This window comes from Anarrhichthys ocellatus, unplaced genomic scaffold (assembly GCF_004355925.1).
Source record: "Anarrhichthys ocellatus isolate YVR2014 unplaced genomic scaffold, GSC_Weel_1.0 scaffold7, whole genome shotgun sequence".
NCBI lineage: Eukaryota > Metazoa > Chordata > Actinopteri > Perciformes > Anarhichadidae > Anarrhichthys > Anarrhichthys ocellatus.
In genome coordinates this window covers 10677707-10695447 of record NW_022280037.1, presented here as the reverse complement: position 1 = coordinate 10695447, position 17741 = coordinate 10677707, and the positions used below count along the sequence as shown (strand labels likewise).

Here is a 17741-nt window from a genome sequence, read left to right as displayed (position 1 = left end):
AGTTAGTTGCAGCCCACACTATAGTCTGCAAATAAGATCGGTAGGTGAAACAGTTTAGATGTACCTCATCAGTTCTGACACTTTGATGACTGAAAGATAAATACACTAGATCTTATTTGCAGACTATAGTGTGGGCTGCAACTAACTAATGTAGATTAAGCAATTGTTTATTAATCAACTATCATTTATTCTATGAAATATCCATCATCATTTCCCAGGTGATGCCTTTTAAATGTCTTGTTTTCTTCAACAAAATGGCCCGAAAAGATATTAAGTTTATAGCAGTTTTAAAAGAAGTCCCAAGTAGCAAATTTCACAATATTGAAATACTGAAATGCATTAAAAATGTTCCTTAAGTATTAGCATCAAAGTATATTTAAAGAACCAAACGTAACATTATTCATAATGCAGAATGGCCAATGTCAGGCCAATATTACATAACAGGATAAAGTAGAATAAATGGAAATACACTCAAGTAAAATGCAACTTCCTCAAAATTGTACTTGTTAGTTTATAATCATATTAAATAAAAGAAACCCAACAAATTAAAGAAGCTGGAACAAGAGAGTGGTTCCAGTTTTTGTTTGAAGATGACTATATTTACATCTAGACTATAGTTTGGATGTTTGTAAGTCGGTGTTGTCGATCTGTCTCGTCTTCAGGAGGAGATGACCGCCGGGTGCTCCTGTGGAACATGGAACAAGCCATCCATGCTCGGTCCAAGCCTTTGAAACTGAAGGGCGAGCACCTGTCCAACATCTTCTGCCTGGCCTTTGACAGCACCAACAAAAAGGTCTTCTCTGGTGGTAAGAGCAACAAAATACAACTTGCACAACAACACGGTTTATTCCTCATCCTCGTCCTTTGACCCGCGCAGGTGTTTTTGTCACTTGTAGGTAAAAGGTAGATCTGATTATAAAAAGAGAAAACTGTGAAGCACTCGGGGTGTTGCGTTAGTTAAATAAATGTAAAACAAAATACATATCAATAAAAATGGGATCATCAGAAAAGATTCTATCAGGAAAAAATGTAAAATGGCTACTTTCATGTGCATTCATGTTCTTGCAGAAATGTTGTAGATACTTTATTGCACATTAATATTGTTCATTATGAAAATTTTAATACATGCTTGAATTGAGAAGTTATTCTGTGTTGGAGTCATGTGGTGAATGCTGCTCACTGTCAATCGGCCATGCAAATAGTTCAAAAGGAAAGAACATAATAATGGTATCTAAAGATTTAGTTGATAGATAATTAACCAACAGCATTTAAACTAGTTCTGTATCTCAACAGAGCATTTTTCTTTACCTTCACTTTGTAATCCACAATCTGTTTTATTGTTTTGCAGGAAACGATGAGCAGGTGATTCTTCACGATGTGGAGAGGTGAGTAAAATACGACGGATCATACCCATTACTGCAGCATCAAAACATTTTGAAACACTCACTCAGCAGTTATATATTGTATTTGTGTTTACACTCTCAAAACAATGAACATTTGGATGATTGTCTTCCCCACAGGAGGGAGACTCTGAACGTGTTCCTGCACATCGACGCCGTGTACAGTCTGTCTGTCAGTCCGGTCAACGACAACGTGTTCGCCAGCTCCTCCGACGACGGACGTGTTCTGATCTGGGACACCCGCGAGCCGCCGAGTACAGGTATGTGGAGGAGGCGTGCGTGTTCCTGTGAAGCTCAATAATTATCCTTTTATATAGTGATGCCTGGTGATGCTGTGTTTCACGTTTATGCTTAAGGCTGCCAGGCATGTAGAATTAAAGCCCTTTGCAAAAGATGAGTCCGATAGCTCCTTGGATATGATTTCTCATCGTCTGATAATATATGCTGCCGTTGTGTGAGGCTTCAAATGGATTCAGAAGTGGTTGTATACAAACATTGCATTGCCTCAGCCTCCTAAATTTCCCGCACTTGAGGATAAATGAACCGGATCGATAAAAACACTGTAGATCAGTGTGTAAATTTAGCTTAATTGCATGAAAACGGACCTCTCTGGGTCCTAGTGATGGTGAAATACACAAACACAGCTAAAGGGTTCTCAGACGTTTTGTCTCCTTACAGGGAGATTTTTCTTTTGCAAAAGACCTCCGTATAGTCGTAACACTGATTAAGCTATGCTCACTACCATTTGTGCCCTTAGATGCCATTTGTTTTCTAAAACTTTCCAACCTAAATACTTTTGACCTGTTTCAAAGTGATAACAGAAATTTGAATCATGTTAAGATAATATGAGATAATCCTTTATTAGTCCCATAAGGGGGATGTTTGCAATGTTATTGAATGTTAACGCCACATGCAGACCTGATGATTTTACTCAAAATGCATCTGGACTCAACTTGACAGCACTTCTAACCTACATTTCAAGTAACTGATCATAAAAGCTTTCAGAAAAATGAACAGTAGCAAGACTGCCATTGTTCTAATAAATCCAGATGTTGTGTTTAAACTTCGCAGTCTGAAACTGGCTTTTAGTTCGTGCTTTATCTTGAAAACAATGAACGTATTGCTGTGAATCACAATCATACCAGAGTTTCTATTGGCCCAAAGCTAACGTGGGTGTGAGTAATGGACACAATATGATAGTGTTATTGGTGCAAATGGCCCCCATCTGTAGATTTGCACTTTTAAATGATACAGCATCATTTTATAATTTATCGCAAATTATTTTGTGGACCCCGCATCAGAGAGCCACGGACCTTTTGTTATAAAGTCGCTGCTCTAAAGCGTGTCTTCTCCGATGTTGTCTGGTTGTAAATATGCTCTTCATATGCAGCCACAGGGTGTATTTAAGGGACACTGTTGGACTGAAAAGGCTGCAAAGTACCTCATGACGCGACTTAGTGAGACCTGTTGATACATTTTTAAAATGCAGTGGATCATCTTGCATGATGTCCACATCCTTCTATTTTTGAAGCTGTCCTTGTGACCGAGTTGGCCTAATAATACATTCAGCAGTAATCAGTATTCCATGTCTGCCAGCAGGCTTTTCCTGTTACTCACAAAGATAAACAAGACTCAGCGTCCATGCTAGCAGCTCTGTGAGATTGCACTTGTGAGTGGGCATGTGCGGTTATGGTCATCATGTTCATCATCGTGGTTTGGTGTGTTTGCATACTAACATTTGCTAATTAGCACCAAAAACAAAGCCCAGCACAGCTGAGGCTGATAAGAATGTCATGAATTCTGTCATTGGACGATGGATGAAGGGTCACAGGATCCCCAAAGTCCCCGTGCTTCTTGTGTAGCTAAACAATGATAATAATCCTAATTCATCAAACCCTCATCTCTTCCCGTAGAGCCGTTCTGCCTGGCCAGCTACCCCTCGGCCTTCCACAGTGTGATGTTTAACCCTGTGGAGCCCCGGCTCATCGCCACAGCCAACTCCAAGGAGGGAGTGGGATTATGGGACATTCGCAAGCCACGCAGGTAAGACATTTATTTCCCCCGTCTTCTAAAGTTTCTCTTGACCCGGTTATTAAGAGAAGCTTCAACGTTGTGGTTCCCTCTGGGGAAATTAGCTTTTATTGCAGCATCACTGAGAAATATTACAAGAATGGAAATGATGCACAGAGGAGTTAATAAAAACAATAATCATTAGAGTTAACAAAGCAGTAAAAGCATTTACTTGGTATGAAGTAAAATAGACTGAAATAATTGTGAAGTCAAATACATTTAAGATCGCTTCACTTTAGTAGTTTGGGAAGTGGCAAAAAAAAATGTATTTTTGTGAATTCAGGCACATTGTTAGTAACTTTGTATGATCAAGACGTTTGTCCCGCTCACATCCACCAGGGGGCGCTGTTGTTTCACTGTTAAACTAATCGCCACTGGTCCTCTGCCAGCTCCACAACAGTCTCCCTGCAAAAAACCAAATGTTTTTACCAGTAAAGTGAGAAAACACTTGTGCTGAGTGTGTGTTGACACATACTCAGGCGTGGTTAGGTTTTGGTTACTAGTCCAGTAAAATAAGCACCGAGTCACTTCTCTTCCTCCACTGTTGGCTCGGCCTCTCTGCCTTGTGGACATGTTTACAGTTACTACTTAGAAAGTCCCTCAATTTACTGCTAAGTTTTCCTGTTTCTTTTATTCATTGGGATTTTATTATATATTTTCCATGACAGACAAAACAGTAAGACAGTCCAAGGACAAACCAGTGGGAGGAGGGAGGGGAGGGTTACACTGTTAAATTATTTAATGTATGCATTTCTATTTGGACTGTTAAGTTTAACCATAGCTTCCAGTTGAAGTGTTTTTAATGTTTTTAAAGCAAACTTTAGAATAACTTTTTTCTAAAGTGTATTATTTTTTCCCACTAGAAAGGTGAGTTGTCTTGTTAACTGAGCATGTGTAGTCACAAAGTCTCAATGTACACGTTTCCAAATATGAACATTCAAAAATCAAATAAATACCAAGAAAAAAAAAATTCAATTCACGATCCTTTGTGGTATTTTGGATATAATAACAAACTCGACTGTATTAGAGTTGGGATGCTCGTCTCTTCTGAAGTCTAGCTTTGTGATTTAATTGGATAATAAAAAATAAAGGTGGATTGTTGCAGACACGTCTTACTAGCTCTAATATGTTCTCTCCTCCTCTTCTCTCAGCTCATTGCTCCGTTACGGAGGCAGCATGTCCCTGCAGAGCGCCATGAGCGTCCGCTTCAACAGCACCGGCACACAGCTGCTGGCGCTGCGTCGCCGCCTGCCGCCCGTCCTCTACGAGCTGCACTCCCGCCTGCCCAGCTTCCAGTTCGACAACCAGGGCTACTTCAACTCCTGCACCATGAAGAGCTGCTGCTTCGCTGGGGACAAAGATCAGGTGGGTCATCACACTGACTACTAGTAGAGAGGACAGGAACTTGGTTAATAAAGTCTAACTTCAAACGCACCATCCCCCTACTTACAGGAAGAGATGTCTATCATTTGCCATTTTATATTCACGTGCAGCCATAAAAGCAAAGTCTTGCATATGATATAAGATCACTGTGGCTCTCAAGGGTCTTATATATCAAAACAAAGGAGGAGATTGGAAACATGTGCGACCAATAGAAATAAAAATAGGCTGTATTAGTTTCTTCTGTGAAATTGGGACTTTTCAGTGTTGGAGGAACACCAGAAGCCCCTGAAGTCAGCCAACAGTCCTCCTCAGACGTGACATCACTCTGCAGACATGTTAGTTATGTTAACATTGTTCTCAGGTGTCAGTGGAGCTCAGGAAGACTTAAAAAACATAGATCCCTCTCTACAAGGTTACAGAATCGACTGTACGAGAAGGCTGCTGGTTTGAATCTGCCCACCTGCTACCAAGCTTTTGAGCAAGACCATTGATCTGTGATGAGCGGAGATGGTGATTTCTTGTGTTTTAAGTGGATTTAAAAACATTTACAATTAGAATATCTTATTTTAAAACAAGAAATACTGATGTAGTATCCCTCAAGCACTCAAGACACGTGCAATGTTAAAGCCCCAAACAGCATATAAATCACAAATCAACATTAAAGTTAATACTTTCATATGTGTAGGTATGTAATTGTGTCTGACTTAAAGTTTATCTACTGATAATATTTCAGAAGTTTAGCCTGTTTTGACAAAGATTACTGTCGTAAGCACTGATGAAGCTTTGGGGTGTAGTTATTGGGATCATTTGGGATTTGATAATCAATCAATACAACTTGCTAATGTGGTGGCTCAATCCTCAAAAGAGGTATAAAAAATGAATGAATGGAAATGAGACAGATCTCAGATCCATCAAAGAGCAATGTAACACACTTTGAAAGTATTGTTTTTCAGAGAAGCAACATTAAACCAGATGTGTGCGATAACATTATTTAATACAAGCAACAGTATGTGAGGCAGACTACAAGGAAGAAAGGGGGGTGGGTGGCTGTTAAAATCCAAAAAAACACAACGTGACAAAGGCCATGATAAAAAGCTTTGACCAACTTTAAACTAAGAGCTTTATCCCACCGTTGCTCTCGCAGAGCAACAATTTCCCCAAACGTCCTCGTATAGACCCAGAACCACAGACGGCAGAGGATTTTCTCAGAGCGATGTGAAAGCAGAGGCGCAGGGTGGCAGCTAACCACACAGAAATGATGGAACGGTAAAAGGGAGGGAGTTATGGGTGTAACATTCCTGCTTGACGTGTCCTCTGGGAACCTGAGGCGGAGCACACAGGTGTAGTGTTCTCGTGTGCCCTGGAGCTACGATCATACGAGTAACAATCGTATGAGTTTTCATCACAAAGATGGAGAGGATTCTAAGACCCTGAAAAAGTTAAAACTCACCGAGACCAGACGAATGTTTACAGAAAGGAAATTGAAGACATTTGTTTCAATCCTTGGCAGACAAAAGCGGCACAAAAGTAATTCAAAACTTGACAGTGTCAGAAGTACAGCAGTACTCGACAAGGCCTTAAAACAAATGAAAATAATTCATTGTGCCTCCAGATGGTAAAATGAGGCTTGACAGACACTCCAATTAAATTTAAATGTGCTTGATGAAAGAAGAAAAGAGATGAGTGTAAATAGAGGAGGAAAGAAAGGAGAAAACATTCTGGTCCTTCACGTTCTGCAACTAAATATTTGTACGTGGATGCTTTTGAAGTCCTGTGTTCAACCGATATCCAGCCAAATGCTAGTATTTAGGAAAAGAAAGGCGGAGCTCAGACTGTAACCGTACACACTGACTGTAACTTAACAGACTTTCTACAGCGGTGGACACGGCTCTGACTGTACCTGTTGTGGTGGGCAAAGGCTGTGGCTATAACAAGTAACGTAAAGATAGATTATATTATTAGATATTTGATGTTGTTTGATGAAATACCTTGACCATTGGTGATGTCACAAAATATTTACACTGAGGCTTTTGATAAATAATCCTCAGTAATGAGGATATAATGATAAGGGGGTGAAGGACAATAGTCAAACGGCTAAAAAAGGTAAATTCAAAAAATTACATGATTTTACTGTAAATTAAAAATCAGGAAAGGACAACACTTACGCCATATAACAATATAATGATCTGCAAAATCTAAGACGAGATCTAGTCTCATATCACAATATCGATATGATACTGGAGATCAATTATCCGGCCCTAATTCCACCCACAACCCCCTATGAGAGGTTCTACAGAGAACCCTTCTGTGGGGAAATGGTTCCACCGATAAGCCCTCTTCATCCAGAACCATTCCACCTTCTAGCGGATCTAACAAGAACCCACCCAGGGGGTTTGACAGAGAACCCTTTTTATATTCAAAGGGTTTCATCTAGAACCCACCCAGGGTTCCTCATGAGGCTCCTAGAGGACCGGGACTATCAGGGTTCTCAATCACAGTTGTTGGGGGTGTGGCTGGGAGGATCATGTAACGCCTTAATGCTTTCACAAATCGTTGAAGAACTCTTTCGTCCAAATAGGGTTCTTTGGATGAAAAGGGTTCTTAAAGGAACTCTTAAAAAAATTAAAAAAAGGGTTCTCCAGATGCAAAGGAGGAACCTTTTTGGAAGCCTTATTTCTCAGAGTGTACTGTGGTAATATCAGCCAAGACAGCTTCGTACAGCCAGACACTGCAGCCACCTGGTGCTTCTATCAGGTTCTTTCGTTCCTTCCCTACGTGTTGCTTTAAGATGTTATGTATGTAGAATACCCCCGTCAAAACGTACCTTAAGCGACAGCTTTAAGTGGAACCATCTGTTTACAAAGTCTAATAACGGTTCAGACGAGGAGCAGGAGCCGTGTCCGGGTCAGAACGTCGCATCATGTCATGATCTTAAATCTCTAAACATCCCTCTATTCTCCCCCCTAAGTACATCTTGTCTGGGTCAGATGACTTCAACCTGTACATGTGGAGGATCCCAAAGAACCCAGAAGCAGGTGAGTTACTGGTTCTGTCTGCACCGACTACACATGTATGTGGATGTACTGTGATGTGTGGGCCGTGACTTACCTCGATGTTTGCGTCTCCACACGACAAAAGATTGAATCGTCTAGTTCCAGTTGTGAGATTGTTGCATTTCTCTGTTAAATACTCCGTTTCATTTTGTGTTTTTTGGTTTGTTTTAAGTTCACACTGTTCATCAGGAAATCAGGGTTTGTAAACAAAACTTACAAGTAGCTTGTTTTAAGGACAAAGCTTTGGTGACTTCTGCAAGGTTGCAGCTTTCAGTGGCGTCAGTCAGCGAAGGCCAAAAAAAACTGCTTGACCTCCAGTGTCAGAGAGAATGATGGACGCCTCTGTTGAGCCACAGCCCAGACGGTGTTTCACCTCACTTCATTTGGTCAGAATATACTTTCCAGGTCTGAGTAACTGTCGGATGTATTATATCAACCTTTTGTTTTTTTGTAGTCTTAGTTCTGAATGAGTTCTTACTCGTATCAAACTGCATCAAATGGTTCTTGTGTTTGCTCCACATCGGCCTGAAATCTGATTACTCTGGGAAGAAAATTCCCAGAATTCAACAATCCAAGAATGTGGCCGTTTGTAGCTCTGTAGCACCACCTGACACTTTTATGGATTTTATTTTCCCCAGAGTTACTCACACTGAAAATATGTGCACTGGGCCTATTTGGTGTCAGACTAATGGCACATTATGAGGATTACATTACTGGCGTATTTCACGGTCTGTATTTCCCTGAAGCAGGTTAAATAATCCTCTTTGCGTGGCTGCTGTTTGTTTGAATGAATCCTTGACTCGTATCTCTGTGACTCTGAGCTCATGTGTTTTGTCTGCTACTATCACATCAAACTAACCCACATGGTGTGCTTCCTTCAAGGAGGCCTCAGTCGAGTGGTAAACGGGGCGTTCATGATCCTGAAGGGTCACCGCTCCATAGTGAACCAGGTCCGCTTCAACCCTCACACCTACATGATCTGCTCCTCCGGCGTGGAGAAAGTCATCAAGGTTAGTGAAGGAATGTCTTTGCTGTGTTTTTGAGAAAGAAGGTTTGGACGTATTTAATTAAAGGTTAGTTACGGAGAGTTAAATCTTCTATTCGCTGTAGGCTCTGTGATTCGATCGTAAATCTTTTTTTTTTTTTCCTACGCCGAAGCCTATTTGAACGAACCTACCGTCAGAACTAAGATGTTATAAAACAGAATCTCTAGACTCTGCACCATGAAGTGCATTTAGAGATGTTTGTGGTGGAGCAGCGTGTCGGCCTGCTGAGTGTATTTTAAATCCTTAAACGTGTTTGTTGTGTCTTTTCCAACACCCCGCATCTCCGTTCTGTCCTGATGCTTGCTCACCAAAACTCAAAAAAAGAGTAGCTGACGATATGGATATGATTCGGATTGTGATATTAAAGATAAGATGATAAATAAACAACAACATGAAGCCGTGATATTGGCGCACATAGCACAGAAACAAACTTTTAAAGGAGACTTATGCTCATCTTCAGGTCCATACGTACACACTTTAATGTTAAACACATTACTTTTCTCACACTGTCTGTCTGAATACACCTGTATTCACACGTCTCTTTAAGACCCCCTCCTGAAAAAGCCCAGTCTGCTCTGATTGGCTTGTGAGAAAAATACAGCGAACCTTTTTGGGAAAGTAGTTCCCGAGCTGTGGGCGGTACGTTCTAATGAGCCTGCATGTGATTATAGGAAGGGGAGCCAAATCTCAATGGCTTGTTGAATCACATGTTTTATGATCGAGGCAGCCCACAAAAAACTGACTGGGTTTTCTTATTTTACAATTTGTGGCCGCTCCAGACACCCAGATGTATGTGCACAAGCACTAACAACCCCAGCTCTTCGTGATGTTGCCGCTTTAAAAGGGAGCTGTTTGAATAGAGAAGACATTTGTTTACTAAATGTTATTCACGTTTCTTTGGCACCACGATGGCGACGATATGAAAATGATCACTGAACCTCAATCCACCGCAGCGTCAGGACGATGCGGTGGTTGGACGAATAGTTCCGTTAGTGGACAGACTATATTTGAGTCTTTGTCCTCGGATGGACGTGCCCTTAAGTGAGACATTGATCTCCAGTGACACGACACAGTCACTGACTGAGCTGGAGCGAGCAATGAAAAACGATGGATTTCCCCCTATTATTGACTGTCGTCTGTAACGGATGACGTTGGGCAGTGTTCAGAAACTGGGTCACGGGAAGATATGAATGGTTCCACAGAAACCAGACCAGACGGTGATCTGCTGCCAGGCTTCCTAAAGTCATGGTCGCCTGGATCGAATTATAAGTAAATCAAGTTGTCATTATTGCTGAAGCTCAACATTAACTAGGCTGCAACTTTTATTTTGTAGTTTTAAAATAAAAAAAAAGGCAATTTATTTTAATCTGTTGACTTCATTGACAAGAAAAACATTTCAGAACAGCTGTTATCCTTTACTACCAGGAATAGCACTATATTAAAATTCATAATGTATACATGTATGAGCTTTTACAAGGTTTTTATCACAAAGCTATATCTTTATTGCAAAAATAATGATTACAAAACAGGAAAGAAGTTTCTGCGCGTTGTGATGAAGTTGATGACTTTTGGTTGTCAGTCACTGCTTGTCTGGTTGTCTGCTTGTCTCCGTCTTAACAACAGAAGACAAGAGGCTGATTCATGAGGCTGTTACAAAATGTCAAATAAACGCCTCCAGTAGTTGTTTCTGCATTCAGATAACATGATTAATGACTCGACACACCTCGCAAGTTGTGTCACACGGATATCGTCGTCCTGTCCCGTTGATTGTGGTTTATGTTTATGCAAATATATTTTGTTACATTTGTCAGCAAGCTACTGGATTTTCCATCTTTAATTATAGTTTAATTCTAAGTCTACGTGTCTTGAATGTAATTTAATCCTCCGACTGAGACCTTTTGTGAGGTTAATGTTATCTGAAAATGCAGTTTCTTACCTCATTTACATAATTGTAACGGTCTAAATATCCTCGGAGTAGAAGGTGAAACTGTGCACACAAAAGCATTTGCAGAAGGTTAAGAAAGATTCAGCTCCTTCTTTGTCTGTACAGTAACACAATCACTCTGTTTAGTACATTCTACAGAGTGAAAGGTGATACAGGTCCAGGTGTTCTGTAATAAGAGGATATCAATAACAGAGAATCTATCAAACTGACCTGGGCTCCTCCTCTTCACTTCTTCTCCGTCCATTTTTCATCCGTCCAATTCTAAATCTGTCTTTTTTTTCTCTTTGTCTCCATCTTCTCCCTCTGTCATTGTAACTTCATTTGTCCCGATTTTCTCCGTCCGTCTCAGATGTGGAGTCCCTACCAGCAGCCCGAGAGTCTCGGTGATCTGGAGGGCCGAGTGGAGGACAAGTCACGCAGCCTCTACACCCATGAGGAGTACATCAGCCTGGTGCTCAACAGCGGCAGCGGTCTGTCCCACGACTACGTCAGCCAGTCCATCCAGGAGGACCCGCGCATGATGGCTTTCTTTGACTCGCTGGTGCGTCGAGAGATCGAGGGCTGGAGCTCCGACTCCGACAGCGACCTGAGCGAGGAGGCCATCATGCAGCTCCACGCTCGGGGACGTCGCACCACGAGGCCCGCGCCGACACCTCCCGCCGTCATACCTGCTGCTAGTCATCACAGCGACTCTGATAACTCGTCGTCCTCCTCTTTGGCTGGACCTGATGCCTCAGGAGGAGAAGGGCAAGCAGGAGCAGAGGTGGAGGAGCAGCCGAGGAGACGAAGCAGGCTTCAGCGGCACCAGTCAGGCTTCTTCGTGAACGAGGACTCGGACTCCAGTGAGTTTTGGCTCGACCCCATGCCGCGGCCTCGCTCCCCGAGCCCCAGGGACAACTCCACGCTGTCCAGCCCCGCCTCCTCTCCTTCACTTCCTGCCGGAGCCTCCAGCTCCTCCACGTCCACCTCCAGCTCCAGCAGCGGCGACGAGGAGCGGCGTAGCGCAGTGAGGCGGCGCAACGTCGTGAGGCGACGGCGCATGCACGTCGTCTCCAGAGCTGGGGATCGACCCGACTCTGTACATACTCTGTTTTCAGCCATGGACTCCTGCAGTTACCCATCGATATCAATCGATGACCTGTCTTCCTCCTCGTCAGGCGAGCTACAAAACTCCCTCAAGCCCGTCGGAGATGAGGAGAAATGTCTCAGCCCTTCTGACTTTGTGTGTCTGAGCCCGGTCATGTCCCCCGACAGCCAAGAGAATGAGGAAGGGAGTGACAGGACTGAGAGGACTGAGCTGGAAAGACGTCCAGCTGGGTCTCATGGGTCCCTGGATGGACACAGGACTGAAGAGATTGCTGCCAGCTCTGATAGCGGCGAGGCTTGTAGCAGCTCGGTGGCTTTAGACAGTAACTCTCCGAACCGACACAGCCCCGGAGTCAACGGGCGACACCGGACTGTAGCACCCTACGTGAGAGAGAACCTCCACGTGTCCTCCGAATCGGAGGAAGAGGCAGGCGTCACACCCGAAGACACCAGGCCGCAGAGAGAAAAGGGCCTGAAACGGACTCATGTGGGATCAGAGGAGGGCGAGTCAGGCTCCTCCCCCTCAGAAAAGAAGTTAAAAACATAATGAGACTGCTTTCTCATCCCAGAAAGAAATCATTTGTTAACAGACATACATTTAGGAAGTGGGGTTTTTTATGGGTTTTTACAACTCAGCCTTTTCATTTTTGCGTCTTGTAGTCATGTGACATGTCATATGAACTCGTGCCGATTATGAGCAAGAAGACTGAAGGAACTGAAAGTGTGATCAGTTTTTTGTTTCCAAACACATGAATCGGGACAATGTCATCACTCTTTTGGTCAAACCAAAGATGACAATAAAAGATGGAAATATAAAAGGCAAGCTAAATATTGTCGATAACAACGGTGGTTTAAGTGAAACACATTTATTTTCATGCAGCATTGGTGTTTCTTTCTCGCGCTCTGGTTGCAGAAAGCTCCACTTAGGATTCCGAGCTCCTCCAACTGTAACAACAACAACAAAAGCTCTTCTGGAGGACGAAAGCTCTTCAGCATTCTCATTTTGACGGTTTCACTCTGATCTGATTGGCTTATTTTTTTATTTTTAAGTGATTTTAGACCGAGACTGCTTCAGGGTGTCTGAAGACTTGACTGTGTGAAATCTTACCATTTGTTTAAGCTGTGCATTGAAATGATGCGTTCAGTGTCTCGTTATCCGGGCATCGTTACGGGCCGGCGCTCGCTTTTGTTTTCTTGCAATTAAAGAATATTTTGTTCTCCAGCGACAACGGCACAACTTCTTCCTGGGGCTTCGCTCATTCACAATGGAGTTTTGACTGGTGAAAATATTGACTATTTCTGTGTGTCTGAAACGAGTTATTTTGCCCGCAGGTTTTTGGGTACTTCACTACCTACTCCTGACAGAGTTGCCATGGCAACATGGCTTCAATTCTCCTGCAAAAGAAATGCGTTCGGCCGGCCGTGACCTCGAGCAATTTATCGGCTGAACTAAAAGCTGTCTTTGCTTTCGTTAAAAGAATAGTTACACGAGTTATTGTCAGTCTGCCACACAAACATCACTGAGAAATAAAATGAAGATTCAGACATCACAAGTAGTCTGTGGTTTATGTTTAAAGATCATTTTCACAAGACTTCTTGCACTTGACGACGAGCTGATACAAAAATATAGGAAAAATGAGTCCAAATAATTTTCAGTAATGGCTAGGAACAGTGAATTTTACAATCATGTCCACCAGGGACGTAGACAAGATTTTAGACATGCATACATCAGATGACAAAAGGACATTTTCAACTGATCAATTATATTTTAAATACTATATTTTATATCCTGTAAATATCATCCAGCAACATATTTGTTTAAATGCTGTTTGAAAACATCTGGTGGCGACGTTTATTTATTTAGTCCTTTATTTATTTATTTTGCTCTCAAAAGTACTAAAAAATCATAAAGCCATTTTAAAAGTATGGAGTCTAATAAGATACTGTAATCAGCTAATTAAATACTATGCAAGTTTTGTATTCATTTAAATATTAGAGAGAACATGATGTCGGGGTCCCACTTTTGGGATTTCTTTACTTTAAATATCACAATTTGTCAGGAAAGTACATTTTCAAAATGAAAGTACACCAAAAACAAATAAATAAATATTCCTAAAATACTAAAAGACAGGATGTTGACCTCATCAGGTGAATAACCATAAATGGACGAGTATTATACTGTTCATCAGATAATCTGGCCACACCCACCCAAATTCCCCAACTGTGTAATGACTGTCCATTAAAACACATGATGTCATTCCTGTCTGAGGAAGCGGCGATGCCGGTTGTGTCCCGTCTACGGCCTGAACGACGGCACTCTTCTTCCAGACAAAGCAGACTACCAGAGGGCATACCAGTGGCTGTCGGAAAAGATTACAAAGAAAGAAAACACCACATGGCATCACGGCCTCACGAGCTGGCGGTGCAGTGGTAATCTGAGGGCAGGCAAACATGCAGTTGAGGGTTATTGAGTTGTTTGTTCTGCTCTCTTGTCAAAATAATTTCCTCTACTCCTTGGAACTTCTCTGTGTGGCTGTCACTTATCTGCAGGAAGTAGACACCCTTCATTTAACCCCCATGCTTCCCCTGGGACAAGTATTCAAATAGCGATATTGTCTGCTTTGGGCTTGTTTACATTTTGACTGGAGTGTGCCTGCCGGGCTGCATATGGTTTAATGATTGATTACAGGCTACACATGCAGAGGTGTGCAAGAGTGACATCAATCAAAACTGAGTTGTTTTTACATATTCCTTAAAATAATTCAGTATATTTTACTGCTATTGACCACAATGCTAAAGCACGCTGGTTACATTAGGAGAGAACCCATTAGTGAACTTACAATGGACTTTTTTATCTTTATTTATTCAGGGAAGGTTAACTGCTTCTGTGTGCTCTTTTGCAGCAACACCCTCCTAGATACAGTAGGTCACATTCACAGCTGGGAGGGGCCCAGCACAGCCACAGACCTTGAGGACTTCCACCAGAGCGAGCGTGGGTTTAGTGGGTTTAGTCAAATGCACCATATTGGTTTGGGAGGAGACTCCCTAACTTTTTCAGTTTCTTAAAGGCCCCGAAAAACCCCATTTATCAATTGGCTTCTTACTATGAGTGTTGTGAACCTACACACATGCACTATTTTCTGCGTAAGTTACAGGAGTTATTTTATGTTACGAGAGATTTTTGTGTTTTTGACCTTGCTTTTCACAGTTTGGTTTGTGGTGGTTGGGGCTCAGTTTGAAAAAAGGTGATAACATGTTTTTCCCTGCACCAATCAGGATTTAGCGATATTTAATGAAAATGTGACGGCAGTTGTAGCAGTTGCAATGAATTTTAAATTCCAAAATTGAAGTTTTTGTGCATATTTAGTCATGAATATCTTTCGTTGCATAGACATACTTCAAAAAGAAATGTAGCATTGCACTCCTATAACATTGGCAGACTCACAATGGACAGTTAAAAAAATGTATCAAAATGAATCCAGCAGAACCATAGATATCTTCTTCTTTGTCAAAACCCAGCGCCTACATTACCCACAATGCAACTCGACCATCAGTTCTGTCAAAGAGTCAGCTGTGTTATGCTAGTAGCGGCTAACGTAGCCTTGAGCTGCTAGCCTCCAGCAGAGATGAGGAGCGGGCTACGGAGGTCAGTTCAGCTCACTTCTTTCTAACGCTACACCAACAGATTGGAGTTTTTTTTAAACTTGTAGTTTTCAGCGCCAAGCCATGCTGACTCAAGTGACATCACTTGAGGCCATTTTTCCGATTTCAATCAGCTTCCTCTGTGGCCACAAAAAGCTTTCTATGCCCTTTTTTTTTTACATATTCAGTAGCACTGTAGAGGCTGCTAACTGACTTTTAATAATTAAAATCTGGAGTTTCCCTTTAAATTTTGAACTCCAGATTTCAGGGGCTTGAGGTCAGATCCTGTGTTTGACTCCAGCCCTCCCCCACTGCTGCATCATATTCAAAAAAAGGAGCAAAACTCTCCTTTTAGACTGAGTCCTCACATTCTTTATCCCCTGCCTACAGTATGCTCCCTTTGGCCCCAGATGGTGTTTGACCACAAACCCAAACACACGTACGACTCAATGGGATTATCCTGTTTGTTCTGCAGTATCCCATACATGGTTTAGCTTTAACAGCAACGACAGCTATTTAAGAATTCCCCACCCTACATGACTGGAATACCTTGGGAACTTGCCAGAGACCAGACAGAGCCCAGTGTACCGGCTCTTCACATGACCTGTGTGCCTCAGAACGAAGGCCCAGAAGTTTCTTTGCACCACTGACTCTTCACAAGATATTCTGGGATTCTGCTGAATAGTATTATGTTGACGTCAACGAGCTGGACCGGGGAGAACTTACTCCGGTCTCCCCAAACCAAACTGTGCGGCTCTGGAGTGTGCCACCGGAATAATTATACACATTTCAGTGGCTAATTATAATGAGTTAATTGATGCGTTAAATAAGTCACCATTTGCAGTGTTGAGAGGAAGAGACTCTTATCAGCTGGCCAAGTAGAACTGCTGTTGCTGCTCCGTGGGTTGGACCTCTTTTTAGATTTTAGTGCGGTGTGCTGGCTGCGTTTAACTGACAGAATGGAAAAAACTCATTAGCAATTTAAATCCTAAAGTAACAATTAAAAGCTTTTTTTAGCCACGCTAGAGGCACGGCTCGATATGGCAGTTGGCTACTGACGTATCTCAACAACTATTTCATGAATCAACACAACATGGTGTCCACATTGACTTTGGACATCCTCTGAGTTTTCATCCGGTGCAGCCAGCAACAAGTTGACATTTGTGGTTTTCAGCGAAATGTCTGAGCTGTTGTATGCATCGCTTACTTTCATGTTCCCCTCTGGATGAATTGTAATAACTTGTGATCTCTTAAGTACTCCAACATTTTAGTGTTGTGCTTCCATGTAGTTGGGAACTCGCAGATGGATTTAAAAGATTGAAGCAGCAGGGGCCGAGATATCCTGACTTTTAGTCCCTTATATGGTCAAGCCCCCAAAACACTGAATCCTACATGTAAATAAACTCAATGGTGTCTTGTATTGGCTTCAAAATGCCCCATTCTTTCAAACCCCACATCTCCAACTTTCACTTACAAATGTCAAATCTCGAGTTCAAGCCCAGTTTTAAACTTGTTGATGTCATCGGGGTTATTTTAAAAATAAAATCTATTGAAAGCTTCATCAGAGCAACATATATTAACCTTGTTTTTTTACCTGAACTAAGGCGATTTAGCACAACTGTTTTTAAGCTTTTAAAGAAGCTGTTATTAAGTTTTAGGCGAGAAAGTAACCATTTAGAATATCCGATCAGTTTATCTAAAATAAAGCCTGGAAATTGACGCGGATATTTTTGGAGCTGTGAGTAGCTTGGCTGTGTGAAGAAGAAAGGGTCAGGTCACACAGGTCAGCGCTGCATGTTTAATACCCTAAAACCCCGTAAAGCTTCAACATTCAGAAGTGGGATATTCACTGCCGTATTTTATGTCGTAGAACAAAACGTTGAAATCTCCTAAGCTTGTGTTAAGCCACAAACTTCAAACAAAAAACAAATGCTGACTCATTTACACATTTCAGGACTCATTCCTGCAGCACTATTTTATGAGCAAACACCTAAACTAATGACATTCCCATAAACCTCAGTTGTGCTCTGTTTAGTGCTAATTAGCCAATGTTAGCATGCTATCATACTAAACTAAGATGGTTAACATGGTGACCATTGCTATTTAACTCAAAGCA

At 41.9% G+C, this 17741-nt stretch overlaps 1 protein-coding gene across 1 annotated transcript in view; it reads left to right on the top strand.

The window, feature by feature from the left end:
- The window catches only part of dcaf5 (ddb1 and cul4 associated factor 5), an 18106-nt gene extending 1750 nt beyond the window's left edge, over positions 1-16356 (top strand). The window contains exons 2-9 of the mRNA XM_031847348.1: positions 663-806; positions 1349-1385; positions 1521-1660; positions 3314-3443; positions 4622-4835; positions 7822-7888; positions 8789-8916; positions 11247-16356. Coding sequence (XP_031703208.1) covers positions 663-806; positions 1349-1385; positions 1521-1660; positions 3314-3443; positions 4622-4835; positions 7822-7888; positions 8789-8916; positions 11247-12530 — 2144 coding nt within the window. The 3' untranslated portion in view covers positions 12531-16356. The remainder of the gene's footprint in view (positions 1-662; positions 807-1348; positions 1386-1520; positions 1661-3313; positions 3444-4621; positions 4836-7821; positions 7889-8788; positions 8917-11246) is intronic.
- The last annotated feature ends 1385 nt before the right edge of the window (positions 16357-17741 follow it).